We start from the raw sequence: 19,484 nt of genomic DNA, 5'->3' as shown, positions 1-19,484 counted from the left end.
TGTGAATTGCATCCTAATAAACAAGCCACATTGACCTCCTTTGGTGTCAATACTGATTCTGTTAGTGAGTGTTAAATCCCCATTTTACAAATGAGAAGACTGAGGCCCAAGAAGTGACTGAGCTGTCTGAGTTATAACAGCCATGAAGTGGTAGAGCTAGAAACTAAAAGATTTGGTGTTCATCCAACTTTGTGGGTAACAAGTCAGATCGGAACACAGAATAGTTTGCATCTAGGTCGTGGCTGCTGGTTTGCCAAGCCCTTTACATTCTCTTATTATTATTATTGTTTTTGAGACATAGTCTCACTCTATTGCCCCAGGTAGAGTGCAGTGGTGTCATCATAGCTCATTGCAACATCAAACTCCTGAGCTCAAGTGATTCTCCTGTCTCAGCCTACCAAGTAGCTGGGACTACAGGTGTGTGCCACCATGCCCAGCTAATTTTTTCTATTTTTAGTAGAAACAGGGTCTTGCTCTTTCTTACTCAGGCTGGTCTCGAACTCCTGACCACAAGCCATCCTCCTGCCTTGGCCTCCCAGAGTGTTAGGATTACAGGCGTGAGCCACCACACCCACCACATTCACCTATTTACTGCTCACAACAGCCCTGTACAATGGGCACTGTGATCCCAGTTTTATAAAAAGAGGAATGAGGGGCTCAGACCTGTTAGTTAAGTATCTTGCTCAAGGTCATGAGGGAGAGGGTTGAAATTCCCATCCAGGGCTGCTTAGCTCTGGGGTTTCTCTCCCAGGGAGATACTCCCCCTGGGTCTCCAGGAGCAGGTCACCAGTGTGGGTCCTGGAGCAGCAGGAGGGACATGAGACCTGACCACTTGGATCCAAAGTTGCAGCTTGCGGTGCACACGGTCTTCAAACCTCTGCACCAAAAGAAACACTAGAGTGTGGTTTGACAAAGTCTTCAACACTGAGAAGGATGGATGATGAAACCAGATGTAAGGTGAGGGCAGGGAAATTTATAAAAGGAATTGGATATAGAAGAAGCCAGCCTACGCAGATCGTTTTTGGGTGTGCAGATTCAATACCAAGACCCACAATGACAGCATGTGCACTGGCCAGAGATGCCACCCTAACTTTTCCTCCTCACCTTCTTGACTTGCTTCAGATCTAAAGAATCTCACTCTTCCATTCAAAATTTACCTTTTATTTTCTCTGAAATATGTGAAAGTTTTCCTTTACTCCTGCTACAAGTTTCCAGATAGGACACTTTGTGCCAAAAAAGAACAGTTTCTCTCTCTGTGAATGCCATTCCAGGGCCTCGGGGTATTTGGAAGTGAATATTTGCAGTTGAAAGAACACACTCTTCAAAGGAAACTAGTGTTAAAATTCCTTTCATATAAGGTAAAAGAGCCAGCTTTAGACCAGTAATTCTCAACCCTGGCTGCCAGTAAATGTTACCCAGGGAGCCTAAAAAAATTTCAATAACCAGACTGCACCCTAGATCAAATAAATGAGACACTTTGGGGTGAGACATGGGTATCTGAATTTTTTAAAATCCCCCAGGGGAATCCCAATGCAAAACCAAGTTTATAGCCTCTGCTTTGGATCAGCGCTCAAATCACCCAGGGATTGTTAAGCCACAGATGCCTGGTTGCAGGCCCAGAGACTCTGGCTTTGCAGGTTTGGGGTGGGCCGGAGATGCTCTATTTCTTACAAGCTCTGGGTGACAACAATACTGCCAATCTGAGGACCACACTTTGAGGAGTACTTGCTTGAGATCCAAGAGCAAAACACACACATTGATTCAGAATCAATTAGGTGTTTTGTTTCTTTTTTTTTTTCTTTTAGGGGGCTGGGGGAGGGGATTGGATAGCATGCCACTGAAAGAATTCTTAGAACCTAAATAAAGAAACATTTCATCCCTGCCATCTCAGGTTGGCCATCTTTTGCCAAGACCAAATTCGACAGTCTCTAACACGACAATCGTGGTGCTCATGTTTGTGGAGAGTAAACATGTTGACACTTCTTCCTTCCCTAGAAGGGAACATCCTGTGACTCCTCAGTTGTTTCAAGGAGCTAAAAAGCCTTTGTTCTGACAACTGACCTCAACCTTAAAAGCCAGGGCCCAGACAGGAAGACAGTGAGTAAGATTCGTGGGTCCTTATAAAGGAGCGGCCATAAATTAGACCTTGTCTTTGCAAATGACTAAGCCAACTCTTTGATTCAGCCAGTCATTTGAGGCTTACAGCATGTTATTACAGGACAAATTGGCTTTTATCAGGGACAACCTTCAGGAATGAACTAATGAATGAGAGGTTGGACATGTAGTGGATGTTACTGGCGCCCCACTCAGACCCCCCAACTAGAGCAGGGTGCTGTGAGCGTTGGCTGCTGAAAGCTCACAGCTGCCCCCCCTCCTAGAAATGCCCCGGAAGTTATGCCCTCTCCCTGGGAACAGACCCACTGCTGGCTGCGCCTGAGAGCCTCTCTCAATGAATAGCTTGCACAAGAATCCCCCAATCAGGTTCTGCTTCTAGGGAGCTTGACCTAAGACAGAACCTGATGAGCTCAGTAGAAACTAATGATTTCTAAGACAGATGTCTGCATGGAAATAGGAGGGCAGAGAATGAGTGACTTATACAAGGTAAACCACTGTGACATAATCCAGGGGATTGTAATAAAGACGTGGTCACAGCGGGATGGCCACGGTGCCAGCCTCAGGGCAGGAAGCATGGTGTCCCTCTCCTAGCCTGGCCAGGCATGCGAGACCTTGGTCAGGTCCCTTTTTGAATCTTGTCTTTTTGATCTGAAAATGGTAAATAGTAATACGTCTACCAACAGCTAGAAACTGATGCGGGCAAACATTGTGAACGGGTGCTAAAACCAGCAAGGTGAAAGATGGTTGGGAAAGAGGATCCTGACAGTCTTAAAATATTACCCCACAGATCACCTAATGACATACAAAAATGAAAAGATATCCTGACAATGGAAGAACCTGGAAGACACCATCTTATCCAAGTGATGTGCGTTAACCCCTCTAAAAATGAGACACCTTGATGCCGCACGCCTCCGCGGGGAGGCTCTGAGAAGGAGAGCACGTCACCCATGTATGTAGTCTTTCTTGCCCCCAGATATGCTAACCTGAATCTACACAGGAGAAAACAATCGGACAGTTCCAAATTCAGACACTATCTGCGAAACTAATAGCCTAAACACTTCAAAATGTCAGTATCATGAAAGATTTTTAAAAAGGCTGTAGGATTATCACAGATTCAAGAAGAAGAAAGAGATGTGATGACGACATTGAGTGCACAGACTTGCTCTTATACGGCATCAGGATTAAAAAAATTATAAGGGACCATTGAAGATATTTGAGTAAGAGTAAAGGTATACATTAGATAATATTGTATTAATGTTTAATTTCCTGAGTGTGATAATTTTATTATTATATAGGAAAATGTTCTTATTCTTAAGGAGATACACACTAAGAATAAAGGGGCAAAGTGTGGAAATACTTGGAAGTGTCAGATGGTTGGCCCCCAAAAAGTAAGAAAAAATAGAGATAAATCAAATGCAGCAAAATTAGGTGAACAGGACTACTCTTGCAACTTTGCTGTAACGTTTGAAATTTCTAAAATAATAGGTTGGAGAAAAAGCAATAATATCTACCATATCACTGGGCTTTTATGAGTATAAAGTTTATTTATGTACTCAAATATTACTGTTATGTCTACATGTCTAGGCCACTGTCATGGGGAGAGATACAGACCCAGCGAGACCGACGTGGAAAACACTGGGCAAACTATACGTGTGCGAGACCTCTAGGGGCAGAGAACAAACACTCACCAGGAGACTCACAGCCTACATCTGTCCCCATTTCAAACAAACCTGGGCCTCATGGCTCTGTAGCAGATGGGTGGATGCTGCACCTACTCCAGCACCAGCCACCCCCCGGTCACAACTGCTTTAGGGCTCTCTGCAGTGTGGGACAGGAGGGGCCTTTCCACTGGGCTGGATTCCCTTTATCCCAGGGCCAGGCACTGGCAGCCTAAGGAGGTAGAAAAAGAAGGGATTGCAGAAAGCGCATTCTGAGTAGGACATCCAGGCAGATGCTAGTCTTAGTTTTATTAAAACTGACAGAATCAGATTCATCTCAGCGAAACTATGCACACACAGCAGAGCTTCCCGATGACGGATGCGCTTTCTTGTCACAGTCCAGCATTCCAGAAGACAGTACAGGCTACCAGTGAAGCTCCTGATGACCAGGGTCTAGACAAGAGCGTGCTCAGAAGGCCCCCATGCACTTTCCAATACATCACTCCCTCTCCCAAGCTCTATCTCAAACAACACATATGAAGTCCATGTATTGACTTTGCAGTGGGCAAAAATAGGTCTGGGCACAGTGGCTCATGCCTAGAATCCCTGCACATTGGGAGGCCCAGGTAGGAGGATCGATTAAGATCAGGAGTTTGAGACTGGCCTGGGCAATAGAGTGAGACCCTGCCTCTACAAAAAATTTTTTAAAGAAATTAGTTAGTCGTGGTGGCACACATCTGTAGTCACAGCTACTCGGGAGGTTGAAGTGGGAGGATTGCTTGAGCCCAGGAGTTGGAGGCTGCAATGAACTATGATCACACTACTGTATTATAGCCCAGGCAACAAAGTGAGACCTTGTCTCTAAAATAATAATAATAAAAAAACAAAATACACAAAAATTTGATGTGAGATAGTTTCTTTGGAAAAGAAATACTGGCGCGGTAAATACAGTCAACAAATTTTTAGATGTAAGAATCCTATATTGGCTGTTGAGTAGCAAAACTAAAGTTCAAGGTGCCTAGATACAAGGCAAAATGCCAAATTCTTACTGTCAACCGAGAGTGGTACATGTCCACCTGGCTACTGTCTCCCAGCAGCCGTGAAGGGCTCTGGATGGTTCCGCCTTCAGTATTAAGACAGGGGGATAAACAAGAAAAACAAAAAGCCCCTTCCAAACTTCTGTATGTGTGTAAAAAACATACCTTCATTCAGCTGAGCAATTAGATTTTTGAACATCTATGATAAGATGTGACTGATTCTTTTTAAGGACAAAAGTTGTTTCAGTTAAATATTTAAAATGTACTAAGAATTTTCCTTTCTACAGCAGGCTGTTAAATCTTAGTTCAACTAAAAAGGAGACAGTTTAGTTAATTAACAACTTCTGAAAACTGCTCCCAGAATGAGTGGCAAGTCCTTTGTGGAGATGAATAGGTGCTTGGCAACTCTAACAAGAGGTGCTTTCCTAAGCCGGTTCCATGGCTCTCTGGCTCCCTGCTCTGTCTGTGTGACCCTGTGTGCCTTGGCACACACACTGTCACATCCGCCTTGGAATTTGATGCATTTGTGATCTACCTGCATGGAAAAAGCCATCTCATATCCGTTATAACAAGGTATTCTGTTTTGCTTCTACTCACGAGTCATCTGGAGACACTGGGGTAACTGAGTCAGCAGGATTAGGTGGAGGAAGGATTGTCACAGCTTCCCCCAAACACCTTGGGTTTTGGCTTTTGTCTCCTATCTGCTTCCCAACTCCCCAGGCCCTGGCCCTCTCTCCCACATCCGGCTCCACAAAGGCGTGGAGAACTCTCTTCTCTAAAGGGCAACACCTGCCCCCTTTGCCTGCTCTTCTCAGGCCTGTTTGGTGTGTGGGCTGCGTCACCAGACCTGGGATTTGCAGGAGTGAGCGGCAGGCTCCTCTCAGGCCTCACCTGGAGAGGTCCCCCTGGATTTCCAGCAAGGCACCCCCTGAAAACTCAATCCTTAAGAAAAATTCTTTGCTTTTCTTAAGGCCTGAGTGTTGGTTCCCTGAAGGTTCCCAGTGGACCTTCTAGACGTTGAAGAAAACACAATTCTTGTTTAAAAGGTAAGTGCCTAATAAATATTTATAGAATGAAGACAGTGGGCCTAATTATCATTAACAGGATGTTAACTTCATGCCCACAAAACAAACACAAACAGCAACTAGAGCAGCACCCAGGTTCTGTTTTGCTTTTGTCTATAACTTAATTATGGCTTAAGATTCGACCCATTGCTTATCTCCCAAATGAGCTGTAGTTTTACTAAGTGTGAAACTCGAAAACAAAATAAAACTCTATTGGTGGAACAGTGTGGGTAAATTTTGTTATTTTATAACATCTGGATGGTTTGTTAAACATTGACAGTATTTCCCAAAGAGTGGTGGATATATCAAGGTGATCCCTGGAGGCATGGTTATTATTTTAATGGCCAATACTTATTTTAATAGTTATATGTATTCTGTGTATTTCCCAATTATGGAGGAGATATTAAATTGCCTTTTAAAATAAATGTAAATAAATGTAAAAGGCGAGTCAATTTAAAGATAGTGATTAGGTCAATTAATAGCTATCTGTTAGCTATTAGCTAACATAGCTAACAGCTATGATGACTGTACTCCAGCATGGGCAACAGGGGAAGACTGTGTGTCAAAAAACAAAACAAAACAAAAAACTGAGCTCAAATCCTAGTCTCCCTTTTCTTCAACTGCTGGTGATCTTAGACTTCCCTTATGCACTGTTCCTGTAGCTCTGAGGCACTTGACTTGTCATCATACTTCCTTCATTCCCAGGCCATGTTCAGGCCTAGCCCAGGGCAGGCGTTGATAAAATGCCCGACTCGGGCATGACCAGGGGCCAGAGGAGGTAATCTGCAGACAGCAAGGTTTATAGAGGAAGAGACCTCAGCAGGCAGGAGAAACATGCCTTAAGGGCACCGGGTCTTTCCATGAGCTTCTTTCTGGGCCCCATGCCCCACCTCTGACTCAGGCCTTTGCTCAGCTGGGCCCTAACAAATAGAATCTGGCCGCTCGGTTCTAGTCTCGGGAGACAAAGGGTTCCTGTCTCTGCATTTATCAGGAAATGGCAACAAAAATCACCACAGCTACCAAGACCCCCGGCCTTTGGCCATCTCAGGGCCTGGGGCAAGAAAAGGAGGCAGCTCCAATCCTTCCAGAATGATAATCCAAAGTTTTAGCAGCTTCCTCCTCGTTGCTCATGAATTTCTCCCATGGACACCCCTCTAACCCCAGGCCAACCAGCAAGGGGTGGGCTTTGGATGTAAAAGTCAATGATCAGTTTTAGCCTAGACTTGCCATTCCTTGCCCACCAACACAGGGCATCGGTGATAAGCGCTCCATTCAAGGTCTCCAAATACAGAATGCCTTATTCCAACACTGGGAGTGAGATTTAGGATCCCAACAAAAGCAGCTGGTTGAGTATAGGAGAAACTAGAGGGTAGGCAATACTGGCAGGGAAGTGCCCCTGGGTTAAGGTAGATGCACAGTGTGAGGTCTCAAGAGAAACCCAGGGTGGGAATCCCATGCACACAGCTATGGGGCTTTAGCATTTAGTTATCCATGTAAATATCCATGTAGACATCCAGTTATCCTCATGTATCTGGAATCAAAACTACGCATCTCCTGCACCTTTGAATGTGCTGATATCAAGATGATACTTTTTGTAAGGCGTGGCATAGTTTCAGTGGCATCACCCCCCCCCATTCTAGGCTCCCTCAGCCTCAAAACCTTCCTCCTCGTGGAAGGAGGATTTGCAGTCAGACTGAAATCAAAGCTCAGTGTTGCCTCTTCATAACTGTGAAGTCTTGGCCCATTGCCACGTGTCATTTAGCCTCAGTTTCCCTGTGTCTAAAAATGGATTCTTGGTGAAAGAAAGGAAACTGTTACCAAAACAAACACACACAACCTGAAAAGAACTGATGATTATAAGAGTCTGGAATGTCTATGAAACTGTGAGTAAAGATTCTGTTCAGTGGGAATTTCCAAGATGATTCTCGCTGTTTCCTAATTTTTGGATAGTGACAAAAAGAAGGCAAGGCAATGTGTTTTCCTTCTAGCATTGACAAAGACTATTCAATAAACAAGATTCTGGAGCTTGTTTTGGCAGTATTTAATGTGACCTGGGGGAGGGGAAAACCCTGAACCTTCTTGAGGGTGGTGGATGGTTCTCCATCTACCATCAGGGTCTGGTCTCAACCTGTACTGGGTGTTGCCATCCTCAACTTTCAGGGGGGAAAAAAGAAAGGAAAACAGTCACTTCTCTTGATATTTTTGTGTTGAAATTCCCATATGTATCTTGCCTCTCCAAGGGCCTCCCTTCCTCATTCTGTCCATGTAGAGCCTTCGGCTGCACCCCAGACCCACAGAGCCTTTTCACATGCTGTCGCCTCAACCAGCTGCAGTGGCAAGAAAGGTGCAACTCTGGACACGGCACGGGCACAGTCGCAGGGCCCAGGCTTCTGGCCACAAGAGGCCAATGCAGGAGTGGTCTTAAGAACTGAGGACCAGGCTGGGCGTGGTGGCTCACGCCTGTAATCCTAGCACTCTGGGAGGCTGAGGCAGGAGGATCACTTGAGGTCAGGAGTTTGAGACCAGCCTGAGCAAGAGCGAGACCCCATCTCTACTAAAAATAGAAAGAAATGATTTGGACTGCTAAAAAATATATATATAGAAACAATTAGCCAGGCAAGGCGGCGTGTACCTGTAGTCCCAGCTACTTGGGTGGCTGAGGCAGTAGGATCACTTGAGCCCAGGAGTTTGAGGTTGCTGTGAGCTAGGCTGACGCCATGGCACTCTAGCCAGGGCAACAGAGTGAGACTCTGTCTCAAAAAAAAAAAAAAAAAAAAAGAACTGAGGACCGGACAGAAATCAGAGTCTTGTGTCCACCATAGTCTTGCTCTTGCAGCAGTAGGTCCTTGACCATGTGTCAAAGGGAAAGCAACCACAACCCAAGTGCCAAGCAGTGGCCAAGAGGCCTGGCTTGGTGGAAGATGAAGCAAGGGCTTAGTGGGGCTGGGAGAAGAGAGGTGGTGGGTCTGGGGTCAATGGTGTTTGGAAAAATGTTAGTAGAAGAGGCCTCTTATGCAGAAAATAACAGCCCATACCGAAGACATCCATCTAATATAAATCTCTGGCACAAGGACCAATTCCAATCTTTGTTAAACACATACACACACAGAGCAAACAAAAAATTTCCAGAAAAACTTCACTTTCAGAAATACCTAGTAGTTGGCCAAGCGCGGTGGCTCACACCTGTAATCCTAGCACTCTGGGAGGCTGAGGCAGGAGGATCGCTTGAGCTCAGGAGTTCGAGACCAGCCTGAGCAAGAGCGAGACCCTGTCTCTATATTAAAAAAAAAAAAATAAATAAAAATAAATACCTAGTAGCTGATGGCCAATGATTTCAGACACAAAAACATTTCTTTAGAATTCTGAAGCTGAATGAAACCCTTCCTCTGTAATATTAGTCTGGAGAACAAGGAAGGCCCAAACCCATTCTGGGTTCTGCAGAACCCTGGCTAACACTCTGTTCATAGCACAGAAATTGCCAGGTGAGCTGAGAAAACCCTTGACCCATCACCCAAGATGAAAAAGTAATGGGCAGAGGCCTGGGGGAAGGGATATCCTTATAAGGGTCACTACATGTGCAGCAGAGAGGGAGCAAAGGCTGTGTGGTTAACCTCCTTATTCAAGGTCCAACTGCTAGAAATTGACAGAACTGGTTCCAAGTCCAGTTTTCTCACTTGTTCAGTTTCCCTGCAGCATGCAACTTGGTATTTTAATCCCTCGAGGACTTTCCTTACCCCCTGCTTAAACTCTAAAAGGAAAAAGATTCACTAACATATTTGGGGTTACAGGTTTTATTCCTGTGTGTCTAATGGCTGCTGCTTTTTGAGGACAGAAGCCCACCTTCCTTAAAAAGATTTCTAAAAGCACGTTGCAGGAGGGTTTTTGTGAAAAAGTTTTAGAGCCTTCGGTGATTTTTGAATTCTATCTACTCAGGACCAGGAAGAGAGGACACAGAAATGGGAACAAAAATGTGTTTCTGCCTCCAGGGAGGTATTGCCATTTTCAGGAGGGAAGAAAATGTGGTGGATTTTTTTGCTTAGGAACTTCCTCTCTCATTGACTCTCCAGCTAGAGATGAAAAGACCAGATATGGAGTCCACGCTGGCAGAGGCATTCATTCGTTCCTGTAAAAATAAGAAAGAGGAACAAAGAACCTGTTGTCCTGGTTGCCCATGGAGCTAAAAACAGGCAGGAGAAGGAGCCAGGCGGGCTCCAGACTCAGCCCCGATGCCCTGTGAGCCCGGAGCATGCACCCTGCTTCATGGAAAGCCACGCATTCGGTGCATCGGCGGGTTCTAGGATTTAACTGCTTTGGGTGACACTGGTGTTATTTCCTAGCTTGACTCATTCACAGCTGAATTCCACCTAGGCATATATTTTGTGGCAGAACCAACCACCAATATAGCAGCAAGGCAAAGCCTACAGAGACAAAACAGATCTAACTTTATAGAGAGTACGCCACTGATAAATCATGTGGCCAAAGTTTTACTGTTGACAGAGGAGTCGGCCACTAAATTGGAAGGTGCTACCCCTCCACAAAAATGGCATCAGTTTCTAGGACACTGCGCATTTTCAAGCTGATCAAAAGCACCCTTGTAAATCTAAAAATCATGCGTGAACTACCATATAAATGTGCAGTAATGCAAAAACATGGGAAGGATACACACCGAAGCAAAGAAATAAAAGAGCCAACCCAACAAACAAACCTTCAAGAGGGGTTCTCTCTCAAGGGGTGGCTTCACGGTGATGTTTATTTCTATTTTTGCATTGTGCTTTTTCCACAATGTACATGTTTTACAGTTGGTAATCAAAAAAAGAAAACTTAAATGTTCCTTTTAAAAATATTCCCAAAGATAACAGATATCCCAAATAAAGACAGACTGAACAGCTCTTTAGGGAATTTTTGATGTGGAAGCCATTCTTACCCCTGTTTAACTCATTAATGAATAAGGCCGATGTACCTCTGACCTAGAATTACCTGCTTCCCACTTGAGGCCGTCAGGCCACCTGGTGTATTCATCTGTTCATCTGGTATGCTCTTGTATTATGTTCTCATTTTACTACATAATACTCACTTGTTGAAAATTGTTTCCTGCCTTAGGTGGAGTGAATCTGCAGGCTCCACTGTCTAGGTATTTTAGCAAATAGCATCTACTCAATAAATATCTTCTTTAAGTTGAACTTAATTGTTGCTACATTGGTAACAGAGTGAGCAGGGCTGGTCAATCCTCATAAAATTCCTTGAAACCATATTCAAAACACTCCTGGTGGCTTGAAATAAGGAAATGCCTTAGGGGGTGGGGGGTAAATGGATCAAACTGGTCATAGCAGAGTATCCACAGTTGGCGGGACAGGAACATGTCTTACCGCAAAACTACACCTCCGCAGGACCTGCTCTATTGGTGAACACAGCCATGCCCCCTCCCCCCGCCCCGCAGCACTTCTCCCAGCCCAGCCCCACAAGGGAAAGAGTGGCCGTGTCTGTGGTATCACTTGGGTGTTTCAGACAATGGATTTTCCACTGTCCTTCTCAATGCAATCTCGACCCAAGTCAGGGAGCTTCTCTACCCCGTTTTCTCATCAGATATTCTTTGAGAAAGACAGAGAACAGGCAGGCAATGACAAACGTCCAGAAATGAGTGGAAATGTGCACTTATAATTCTTAGAAACAGACAATGTGTGAAAAGGAACCATAAACTTTGTTAGCATCAAACACCTTTTTATCAAGGAGCCCAAGATACTGCAAGATATGCCTAATATTCTGCAGCAAATGGTGACTGTGAGCTTTCTGTGTTTTGCTGAACTGGACTGGAACTCACAGTAAGGAGAAAAAGCAATCTTTCTTACAGGTGTGACTGGTTCTAGGAGAGGCTGCTCACAGATGCTGGGGGACGGCTCCAAGCCCAGAACCAATGGCATGAGGTATAGGCAGGTGTTCAGACATGGTAAGAGAGAAAAATATTTGATTTGCTGGCGAACCCTGTGCATGACACAGATATCGTGTAGGAAGTCAAAATGCAAAGTGATTTTGCATCCAGTGATTTGCACTTGCTTCTTAATGACCTCACAAATATATTCTCCAAAATCTGCAGTAGAGCCAAATCAGGTATAAATCAATGAAGCACAGTCATCACTTGGTATCTGCCATTTCAAGCAGAAGTTAGAAATGGAATAAATTCAAGTGTCATTAAATTCCATGTTGGAAGTCACTAAGGTTGAGGACATATATATTTTTAAATATGAGAAATTGTATTGGATGAGGATGTATTCTTAGCTTAAAAGTAGAACTTAAACTCCAAAAATAGCTATATCATATTTAGGTGCATTTAGTTACAATGTGACTAATGGCCTTGGCCAAATCAATTCATGGGATGCTAAATATTTCTGCATACAAGTACTGAACAAAGTAAAGTAAAATACTTTAAGAAGTGGGGAGAATTTGTTGCCAGTTTTTTCTGCTGTAATTTTATTAGATAGAAAATTCAAAATCAGAAATATAAATAAAAAGGTATATATATGTTTACATTTTTCTCATAACTTTTAGATTTTACTTTTTATCTCCTCCTCTCAAATAATCCTTTCCATAACTTCAGTTTCCATAAATACCACCCAGTGAAATGGCGTGAGCTCAGAATTCCCCAAGACTTTAGCCTTGAACTTACGTGAAAAATATGACACTCTGTCAAGCCTAAACAGTCCCCAGTACTGACATAAATATTTGAGACACAACATACAGGTACTCCTGCCTGTCTTCATTCATCACGGCTTCAGAAACTCCAAGTCAACACAGCCAACCAAATGGCCAAAATGAAAAAGTAGCCACTACCAAGTGCAGATGAGAATGGAGCATCCAGAATTCTCATACCCTTTAGGTGGAAGTGCAAATGGATAGAATCGTTTTTGGAAAACCGGTGGGCACTATCTACTAAAGTTGAATAAATAACCTCTTTACAACCCAACACAACTCAAATATCCATCAACAAAAGGGATAAACAAATTGTGGTGTATTCACACAATGGAAGACTATACAAAATGTTGAATGAAAGGAATCAGAGTGTGTGTTTACTTTGTACAAATTCATCTAACCGTATACTTATGTGTGCACTTTTGCTGAATTATGTTTTACTTCAGTAGAAAGTTTTTTAGAAAGTAGCACTAAGTGGGGCTAGGTCTCATTCAGGAGGCCACAGAGCAGCTAAATATGGTTACAATTGTCCCATTGGAGACTTGTTAAAGTGAAGCTCTGGGCATCTTTTCCCCAGACTGCAGCCACGATTTTTCTCATCTTGGGTTCCAACCTTCAGTCAAGTGAGGAAGTGAAGGGTGGTGAAGGGAGCAGCAGTCTGGGTTTTGTGCAGTTTTGACATAAATGCTGCTGGGAAGCTCAGAACTTCCTAGAAGAGGCTAAGGTGGTGACCAGCTGCTACATGGTAGCATTGGGTAGAGCTGGCCAAGGAATTTTGGAATTGCATGTGTCTGAATCTGAGGCATGATAGGAGAAATGAAGATACAGGACCCCAGGCACCCCCCAGGCATCTGTCTGCCTGGGCTGGAGTGGACCAGCGAGCAGGCAGCAGGAGGGATGGAGGGAAAGGAAGAGTCAACAGAGGGAGCAACAGCCTCCAACAGCCTCGGCCAGCTGCGATCCTCAGGGATGCTGCACACCCAGCCTGAGCCCAGAGACTATCTCATGACGTTGCTTTGCTGATCCTTCTGTTCTGCCTAAGGACAAGGGAATCTGTAGACTTGTCTCTGGCCAGAGGTGATGGGTTTAGGTGATGATGAGGGTGGAACATTGGCCCACATCAGGCCTGGTGGTCCTACCCAGACAGAGATCCCCTTCCTCCAAATGTAAATGGATTTTGAAGTCATGGGGATGGGAGGGGGTGTGAAAAGCCTTTGTGTTCCCATACTCTCTAGTCTTTGGAGGGGTGGGGTGGGAAGACAGAGGAAACAGCAAACAACATTTGGAGAGAGCAGATAATCAGGAACAAGAAGTCCTTCATCTTCCCCCTGGGTTATGGGCTTCTCTTTGGTAAAACATTAGCAGAGGGCATGGAGGTGTATTTAATCAGCTCCTACTCTATGAGCAAAGGATTAAACCTGCTCATAAATCAGAATTGGTGGAGGGAGCTCCGCTGGACACTGGGGAGAAGGGACTTTTGCCTCCATTCTTTGCTAGGTGGGAAGCCTGAGGTCTATCACATATTTTCAACTTTTTAACTTCTTTATGCATGGGCTGGTGTTCCCCAGTTGTTGCCCAGGGGTGATGTCTCGTTTCTGTAAGAAGCCTCAGTTAGAGTGTGAGTTTTGCGCCGAAAAACCATTAACCTGCCATTCTGCTTCTGTAAAACCTTCCTGCTCCTGCTTGCCCAAGATAGTACCCCCAACACAGAAATTCCTAAGTGACTACAACACCCATGTGCTGCGTAAAATGATTATAGCACCCATGTTTTGTGTGAGGCGATTACAACACCCACGTTCTACGTTCTACGGGCCAGAGCCCAAACCGCCCAGATCCTGTTACACCAAAGATAAGAAAATGATGTAATGCTTGCTTAAGGCTTTTTGTACACGTGCTTGCACAATTAGATAGTTTTTCAAAGTGTGGTTTTTGCCTTTGAAAGGGCCGGCCTCTCCTGACTCACTGCTGCTCTATGAACTTCCACCTTTGGCGGTGCAGAGGGTGGACGCTGGCCAGCTAATAAAGACTCCTGGATTTGGCTCAATTCGGTCTTTAGGTGGTCATTTCTCGCATCTCAGACCATAACACCTCTGATGTGCTAAAACTTTAGAATCTCCAAAGGGCCTGGCACCTTTCCTTCATCTGTCCAACAGATATGTCCTGAGTGTGTGCTATATGGCAGATTCTGCTCCGGGCACTAAAATCCCAGCTGCCAGGGACAAACCAAGCCCCTGTTCTCATGGAGCTTACCTTCTAGTCGTGGGAAGCAGAAAATGCACAGTTAAGCCAGTGAGTACATGTCCTGTCTGTACAAGTTCTACGAAGAAGCATAAAGCCAGGTAAAGGGTAGAGGAGAAGGAGGGCTCAAGGGTGAGCGCTTTCGGGAGGAAGGGCATTCCAGGCACAGGGAATAGTTAAGAACAAAGGCTGGGAGGCAGGAGCCCCATGGCAAGGGAGTCAGTGGGGCCAGAGCTGAGCGATGGAGGGCGAGAGATTGTCAGAGGAGGTGTTAGTGGGACGGGGCAGTCAGATCCTGTAGGGTCTTGAGGGCCACGGTAACGATTTTGATTTCAGATGGAAAACTATTGAAAGGCTTTGAACAGACGAATGACATGTCTTAGATTCAGATTAACTGAAAGTCCACTCTCTGTGCTTCTCAGGTGACAGCCTGGAGAAGGAGGAGCAGGCGGAAGCAGAGGCACCAGGCGAGGCTGCTGCGATGGTGCTGGTGCGACGCTGTCCCCTCCTGGGTCAGTTTAAGGGCAGAGCTGCCAGGGTTTGGAGGCGGATGGGAGGGGTTATGAGAGAAAGAGGCATCGGGGACGACTGCAAGGCCCACGCCACTGGAGGCACAGAAGGAGCAGGCTTGTGAAGGAACTCCAAGCGTTTAATCTTGCAATCTTGGCTTTCCTAAGTTTGTGATGTCAAAGGTCAGGCTGAGTAGGGAGTTGGACACAAACCTCTGGGTTCAAAGAGAGGATGAGCCAAGGGATGTAAGTTGGGAATCACCACCATATAGATGGTAGCAGAGCCACAGGCTGGAAGGGATGACCTAGGATGTCACCTACGACACAGAGTGTTTATTGCTGTGTGTCAGGCACTGTGCTAAGTCCCTTACAGCTCTTCACTCACTGAATCTTTCTGACAACCCTACGCGGTAGCTATGATTGTCCCCATTTGAATGATGTGGACACTGAGACACAGAAATTTTTAAGTCATTTGTACAAGGTTAGTGGGAGCAAGAAAAGGAGAAGTGTGAGGAGGGAAGAGGAGAGGTTGGGAGGTCACAGAGACAGGGAGGAACCAGCCAGGGGACCAGAGCAGCAGCAGGTGAGCTGACAGGACCCCAGGCAGGTGTGGTGTCCCAGAAGCCAAGCCAGGCCAGTGTTCCGAGAAAAGAGGGCAGACAGACCACGTCACATTACGCTGACAGGAGAAGGGGTGGGAGGTGGGAAGTGACCAACCACCGGACAGAAAAAAGTGACATCTTTATTTTCACTAACCTCGTTTTAAATTAACTTCCTTCCATTTTGAACATAGGCAACAAACCACACTGGTATTCTCAGTACCTTTGACTTTGTCACCAACAGAAACCTCAAAGGTTGTCATTGTCATTGCAGCTGTTACAAAGATCATGTTGTTTATGCTCATCCACCATGTGTTAATAAACAAGTACCTAGGCTATGAAGTCATGCATTTTACACACCGCGATTATTGTATTTCAATATAATTGTTTTTCCCATGTCATGCTATATATTTTGTTTTATGCATTTAAAACATTATTCTGAGGAGTCTGTGGCACAGGAAAAAGTTAACAATCTCAAACTCATCTCAGCATCGATCACGAAGGAGCAACCAAATGGCTACACAGGTAGGGGAATAGTGATTCCTAACCTAGGAGGCAAGTGCGGCCCTTAACCGAGTGTTCAACCAGCTGAGGAACCACAGACCTTTCGTGGTAGCTGTGGTGGGGGTAGGTGAGGCCATATGACAGTTCACACTCACGGGGAGTGATGCCACAAAGGAAGGTGACTGTGGTGGCTTCTCCGGGCATCAGACCTGCAGAGCTAGGGTCCTGCGGCGGGGGATGGGGTAGGATGCTGCTTCCTTCTACAGGGTTTTCCCTTAAAGCAACTCTGCTCCCCAAAGGCTGCTTCCCCCTCTTTTCCCCTCCCGTGTGGGCTGCTCTGTGTTGGGCTGAATTGTGGCCCCATCGAGGCTTTGCCTTCATTTCGTAAACAACCAAAGTCCTCTTTATTCTGTATCTTCATGTCTGGCTCTCCTAACATCTCCCCTGGGCAAAATGGGGACATTAAAAGCAAAGTCACCACTTCTAAAATTCAGCGACAGACTCCAGCCCAGTAGCCAAAGTCTCATTAGCCTTTTCTTCCTGCAGCATACAATTCCCACATCAGCAGAACGAGGGTCCTAATGAGCTTTCCCTCCTAGGATTGGTAGGAAGATGCAGTAAGTTAGTAACTGGGAACCACTTAGGACATGCCTGGCATGTGGCAATCGTGATATACATTGTTAAATAAAGACAACGCATCTTGTTTTTTTCTCTTTCTTTGCCATTAAATTAAAAACAAAAAACAAAGCAAAATGCCCCTAAAAACTCACAAATTCAGTGTTAATCAGCACAGCATTCAAGAACAAATGACAATCCGGAAAAAAACAGAGTTATTGTGGAAGGCTTACAGTCATTCTTAAATGTGAAAAGGAAAAGATTAAAAGAGATGTTAAAGATTAAATGACTGCCCAGCTCTCCCCACCCTGCTGAAGTCAGAGAACAAGATCTGGATGTCCCTAACTTTAACTCTCCACCCCCTCAGCCTAATACCTGCTGTGACTTGTCTGCAGGGGAGGGGTCCTGCCACTCTGCGTCTGGGTGTCTGTTGTCTACGGAACTCAGGATCTATCTCACAGGGCTGCGTGTTCTGGGTGTGGAATAAATCAGTGCTCCAAAAGCTTCCCTCTGTATGTTGCTGTCACCAGCCTGGACTCCCAGTTAAATTTGAGCTCAGCAATGCAAAGCGTAAAGAGAAATCCCCTGGTTAAAGTTCCGTGATATTTGGAACTACTCTGAATATGTGTGAGGTGGAGCGTCTCCAACTGAAAAACATTGTGCGTGGGTCTAGTTTATGGAAAAAAATATTAGCTGGTGGAAACCTGTGACGTTGAAGTCAAGGAATCAGAATGCCTGGGTGTGCTGCAAGGAGTGTGGGGACCATCTGGTCTACCCTGGTCATTTTATAGAGAAAGAAAGGAAGCAGAAGGCACAGAGAATTTCCACAGCTAAGGGGGAATGCAGTTCTCCAGAGACAGTGTGTCAAAGCACCACCGTCCAGCTGCAGAGTGCCTCCTTGGGACGGTGCTGTCCCCCTCTGTCTGTGTACGGCAGGGAACGAGTCAGGCTGGTTTGAAACTTGCCTGGACAACCTGAACCACCCGGCTCGCCTGCCTGTTGCATGACTTGCAAACAAACCCAGCAAACCCACTCCATAAATCTCAGCCTCACACTGCTGCTGGCAGCCTCGACACCCCACTTTCTGGGAAAAGGGGGAAGCTGATAATGAACGTAGCCTCCAAGGCACCAAGTGTCTGTGTCTTTTTTGCAGCCATTATATCCTGTTATCTTTGTTAGCAAACAATTACAGCCTCAAAGACCAGGAAGAGGTCACCTCCAACCTCCCTCCACCACCCACCTTTGCACCCTCGTTCTCCAGGTAAAGACCAGTCCTTGCTACCTATTCAGACAGCGTGCAGTACCTGCACAGGTACTACGCTTAGCCAGCACGGCACCCTGTCTCCCTTCCTAACCGTTTACAACCACATCCAGTTTCCAGAACATTGGATGGCTTTTCAGGTTAATGGCTATGGTGACTGCTGAGGTTTCTCTGACCTGAGAATGCAAAACGAGTCCATCCTCTTTAGTTGCTCCCTTTAAAACCTTCTGGAGACTCACACGGCTACACTGAATTCTATTTTGCACACGGAGGATCCGCTGTGTTATTGTTTCCATCATTGTGAGTAGGTGGATATGGCATAGACAATTTTAGGTTTCCGGGTTCTGGTGCCAGGAAGAATCGAGAGAGTACAAAGTTCAAGTGCCTTCAAAGTGATTAAAATAAACAAGCAGACAACTAGTTCCTAAGCCACACCCACCTCCTACAGGGCATTTCATCTGGTGTTGCCACCATACTCCCAGTCCCCAAACCTGTGAGAAGTGACCGGAAAGTCAGCCCTTGTCGCTGACGAGGTTCCCCTCGTCCCTCTCTCGCACCCAGCACCTAAGCGCGTCTTTGGTCACCTGTGGGTTTCAGCGGGTTCCAGGCCATTGTCCAAGCTGACATCTGTCCGCACCATCTCCTGTTTCAGTTCTCCGATCTCTGAGGCGATTGTGTCAATGAGCTATTCAAAGACAAAAATAGTGTGACGTCAGGAAGTGGAGAGGCGTGGCTGCCCACAGTGCCCGGGAGGAATAGGCTCTTCAATAGGAACAGAGAAGACCATCTTTTTTTCTTTCTTTTTTTTTTCAATCTTGGCTCTGTGAATTTCCTCTAACCAGAGGAAAAAATAAAGGGCGAGGGGACAGCTTCTCCTTAGAAAGGGGAAGAACTTAGGTTTCGGTATTGTAATAAGGCAAAGACTATGACACCCAGTTTGTTAGGTTTCAGTATTGTAGTAAGGAATATAACACCCAGTTCGCTTTCTCAATGTGAATACAGACAGGCATAAGTAAATCCTGGTAAAACCAGGCCTCAACATTCATTTTTTTTCTCTGGATTAAAATTCATATAATCATTATTTTGGCTCTAGAAATAAGCTAATTCAAAAGGCATAGACAGCTTACAAATTGATTTGCAAAGATAACAGAATGAATTCTTGTCCTATTCTTTGCATGTTTTGAAGAGAGAAGATTGTTG

The 19,484-nt window shown here is 45.2% G+C and overlaps 1 protein-coding gene across 4 annotated transcripts in view; it reads right to left on the bottom strand.

Annotated features, from left to right (window-relative positions):
- RIN2 (Ras and Rab interactor 2) overlaps positions 1-19,484 on the bottom strand; it is a 212,291-nt gene that overhangs the window by 42,267 nt on the left and 150,540 nt on the right. For 3 of the 4 annotated variants that reach the window (XM_069495860.1, XM_069495861.1, XM_069495863.1), the window contains one exon: positions 18,869-18,969. In XM_069495860.1, coding sequence (XP_069351961.1) covers positions 18,869-18,969 — 101 coding nt within the window. Of the gene's footprint in view, positions 1-18,460; positions 18,493-18,868; positions 18,970-19,484 lie in introns of those variants that run through there. The other variant, XM_069495864.1, reaches the window with a different exon arrangement.

The sequence above is a fragment of the Eulemur rufifrons genome, chromosome 20 (assembly GCF_041146395.1).
Source record: "Eulemur rufifrons isolate Redbay chromosome 20, OSU_ERuf_1, whole genome shotgun sequence".
Lineage (NCBI taxonomy): Eukaryota > Metazoa > Chordata > Mammalia > Primates > Lemuridae > Eulemur > Eulemur rufifrons.
The sequence above is the reverse complement of the archived record's forward strand: the minus strand, read 5'-3'. Positions and strand labels throughout refer to the sequence as shown.